This window comes from Siphateles boraxobius, unplaced genomic scaffold (assembly GCF_051911475.1).
Source record: "Siphateles boraxobius isolate OS27281-9 unplaced genomic scaffold, OSU_SipBor_1 88, whole genome shotgun sequence".
Taxonomy (NCBI): Eukaryota; Metazoa; Chordata; class Actinopteri; order Cypriniformes; family Leuciscidae; genus Siphateles; species Siphateles boraxobius.
In genome coordinates, this window is record NW_027509217.1 from 653,471 (window position 1) to 657,528 (window position 4,058).

At 40.3% G+C, this 4,058-nt stretch overlaps 1 protein-coding gene and 1 long non-coding RNA gene across 2 annotated transcripts in view; one reads left to right on the forward strand and one right to left on the reverse strand.

Annotated features, from left to right (window-relative positions):
- tdrd12 (tudor domain containing 12) overlaps nt 1–939 on the forward strand; it is an 88,160-nt gene extending 87,221 nt beyond the window's left edge. Inside the window, exon 38 of the mRNA XM_077222503.1 lies at nt 274–939. Within this exon, the coding sequence (XP_077078618.1) occupies nt 274–347 (74 nt within the window). The 3' untranslated portion in view covers nt 348–939. The remainder of the gene's footprint in view (nt 1–273) is intronic.
- Nucleotides 1–4,058, reverse strand: part of LOC143731909 (uncharacterized) — a 233,212-nt gene that overhangs the window by 62,784 nt on the left and 166,370 nt on the right. The gene's annotated exons all lie outside the window — the stretch shown is intronic.

The window sequence follows — 4,058 nt, forward strand, 5'->3', positions numbered from 1 at the left end:
GTGTGGTCCTCAGTGTTTGGTGAGTGTGACGAGTGTTTGTGGTCCCTCAGTGTTTCAGTGAGTGTGACGGGTGTTTGTGGTCCTCAGTGTTTCAGTGAGTGTGACGGGTGTTTGTGGTCCTCAGTGTTTCAGTGAGTGTGACGAGTGTTTGTGGTCCCTCAGTGTTTCAGTGAGTGTGACGGGTGTTTGTGGTCCTCAGTGTTTCAGTGAGTGTGACGAGTGTGTGTGGTCCTCAGTGTTTCATTGAGTGTGACGAGTGTTTGTGGTTTTCAGGGCACTGGTTCCAGGCTGAGTTGGGAGAGGACGGCTGTTTCGTCAGCTCCGAGAGTGACAGCGACAGCGACTGACACATTAACTGAGCACATCGGCCTCCAAATCAGTTTCACTGCCTATAGGCCTATAATAATGCTCCCACTTTATTTTAAGATGACGTAATTACATTGTACTTTCTCAGATATGTTCTGAGTAATATTAATTAACTACATGTACTTACTATAGAGTTAGGGTTTGGTTTAGGGTTAATTACTTGTAATTATGCATATGTTACTGTTTACTATAGTAAGTACATGTAGTAACATGTAACAACGTCACCTTAAAATAAAGTGTTACCTTAATAATAATAATAATAATAATAATGTTTGTTTTCTTTTTAGCATTTGTGTTGAGGTGTCTTTTAAACTGCTTCTTTGAGTTATACTAGTTTTGTTAACATTATAAATGTCCACTTGAGCGTCGACCTTGTTGTGAAGCGCTGCTTTGCCTGCAGTGTTATAATGTAAAGTTTTTTTCTTTGTTCTTTTATATGAATATTTAAGTTTGTTGTATGTTGTATATTTCATTCATTACTACACATTGTCTATTTCATTCATTACTACACATTGTCTAATAACATGCAATTTCACATGTTCTTTAAGAAGCAATAAAGTGACACTAAGCATACGATTTCTTTCATGGTTTGTGAACTTAGTCACATTGACACGGATGTACGCCACAACACAAGGAAAATATCTCCGGCTACTACCAAGTGGAACTGTTTATCAAAAAAAAAAGTAGAGCGGGGCTTTGTTCTATCAATTGTTATTTTGTTGGATGGAGGTTTGCAGTTGATGATAATAAAGGGGCGGGTTTTAAGTGGATTAATAATTGGAGAAGTCCTGTATATGTCACCAAATTCAGTCGAAATGCTGATTAGAAATTGAGGCGAGTAAAATAAAAATGCTGGAATTAGAATAATATGAATACATTAGTATTTCATTTAATAATAGGAAAATAATGCTATATTTATGATTTAATTCTCATTTAAAATAAATATTAAATGAAAATACCTTACGACCCAATCCGTTGAGTCATATCACAGTTACATTTTCCAATATTGATTTCAGATTGGGAGAAAATTCTGATTAATCATCTGTCCACTAAATTGGACATCATACATCACTAGCTATATTTCAGCTACAGTTCATACTATTACAGTGACTTGTTTTTTGAAGAAGAAAAAATACAGGTCCTTCTCAAAAAATTAGCATATTGTGATAAAGTTCATTATTTTCCATAATGTAATGATAAAAATTTAACTTTCATATATTTTAGATTCATTGCACACCAACTGAAATATTTCATGTCTTTTATTGTTTTAATACTGATGATTTTGGCATACAGCTCATGAAAACCCAAAATTCCTATCTCAAAAAATTAGCATATTTCATCCGACCAATAAAAGAAGTGTTTTTAATACAAAAAAAAAGTCAACCTTCAAATAATTATGTTCAGTTATGCACTCAATACTTGGTCGGGAATCCTTTTGCAGAAATGACTGCTTCAATGCGGCGTTGCATGGAGGCGATCAGCCTGTGGCACTGCTGAGGTGTTATGGAGGCCCAGGATGCTTCGATAGCGGCCTTAAGCTCATCCAGAGTGTTGGGTCTTGCGTCTCTCAACTTTCTCTTCTCAATATCCCACAGATTCTCTATGGGGTTCAGGTCAGGAGAGTTGGCAGGCCAATTGAGCGCAGTAATACCATGGTCAGTAAACCATTTACCAGTGGTTTTGGCACTATGAGCAGGTGCCAGGTCGTGCTGAAAAATGAAATCTTCATCTCCATAAAGCTTTTCAGCAGATGGAAGCATGAAGTGCTCCAAAATCTCCTGATAGCTAGCTGCATTGACCCTGCCCTTGATAAAACACAGTGGACCAACACCAGCGGCTGACATGGCACCCCAGACCATCACTGACTGTGGGTACTTGACACTGGACTACAGGCATTTTGGCATTTCCTTCTCCCCAGTCTTCCTCCAGACTCTGGCACCTTGATTTCCGAATGACATGCAAAACTGAGCAACAGTCCAGTGCTGCTTCTCTGTAGCCCAGGTCAGGCGCTTCTGCCGCTGTTTCTGGTTCAAAAGTGGCTTGACCTGGGGAATGCGGCACCTGTAGCCCATTTCCTGCACACGCCTGTGCACGGTGGCTCTGGATGTTTCTACTCCAGACTCAGTCCACTGCTTCCGCAGGTCCCCCAAGGTCTGGAATCGGCCCTTCTCCACAATCTTCCTCAGGGTCCGGTCACCTCTTCTCGTTGTGCAGTGTTTTTTGCCACACTTTTTCCTTCCCACAGACTTCCCACTGAGGTGCCTTGATACAGCACTCTGGGAACAGCCTATTTGTTCAGAAATTTCTTTCTGTGTTTTAGGGGGCTTTTCCACTGGGCTCGTTTGCTGCGGTCCGAGCCCGAGCGCGTTTGTTCCCGGCGCCCCCCGCAGCGTTGGTCTGGTTTCACACTCAACTTGATTCTATCGAACTCTGGTGCGTTTGCGTGCATCTTACGTCATTGCAAACGTGCACGGCGCATGATAGAAAACACGACGCGGGTCAATATATTGTGTTTTTTATTAATTTGGTGCCATTATTCATAGCTGAGTAAACAACCCAGGTTAACTGTGTGTGTGTGTTTCGCATAAGCTGTTTTTCCGCTGCTTGCAAATGGACTCTTTTGAGGAGACAGTGGATTTCCATTAATTGGTTGCCCTGATTGCACGCACTATGCGCGAATACACTGCAGACTCACTCTTGCTCGTATCCAGGGTAAATCTTCATCCCTTACGTGTGTTTTATTTAACTAAATACATCATAATCGGCTAAAACGCATGCGCAGGATACTTTACTTCCTGAACAAGTGCGCACCCGAGTCCGTGTAGTATTCACATACACGCGAATCGCAGCACGGTTCAGGAGCAACCGAACTCAGACCACCTCCTCCAGGTAGTCTCGGGTTCGGTACCCCAGTGCACACCCGGGTCCCATGACAGCGTTCACATTAGCGATTTTTCATGCGAACCGTGCCCCGTTCCGAACTAAACTGCCAGTGTGAAAGCCCCCTAACCCTCTTGCTTGAGGGTGTCAATGATGGCCTTCTGGACAGCAGTCAGGTCGGCAGTCTTACCCATGATTGCGGTTTTGAGTAATGAAACAGACTGGGAGTTTTTAAAAGCCTCAGGAATCTTTTGCAGGTGTTTATAATTAATTAGTTGATTCAGATGATTAGGTTAATAGCTCGTTTAGAGACCCTTTTCATGATATGCTAATTTATTGAGACAGGAATTTTGGGTTTTCATGAGCTGTATGCCAAAATCATCAGTATTAAAACAATAAAAGACCTGAAATATTTCAGTTGGTGTGCAATGAATCTAAAATATATAAAAGTTTAATTTTTATCATTACATAATGGAAAATAATGAACTTTATCACAATATGCTAATTTTTTGAGAAGGACCTGTATATATATACATTTCAAATCTTATCATGCCTTAAGAGCAATAAAAACAGGAAAAATTCTGACTGAGGTTATCAAAATTCATGCATGAAAGGGTTAATGGACAATTACAGAGTTGCTAATTCCTTATTTTTAACCTTTATTAAACCTCTTCAAATAACGAACATGCATTATCTTGAATATTCATATTCGTATCAAAAGGTGAACAAACAATCATTACAAATATTAATAAAAAATAAAGCAAAATCCTGACTGGGCGTGGCTTAACATGCTGAAGTTGGCTCTGATTGGT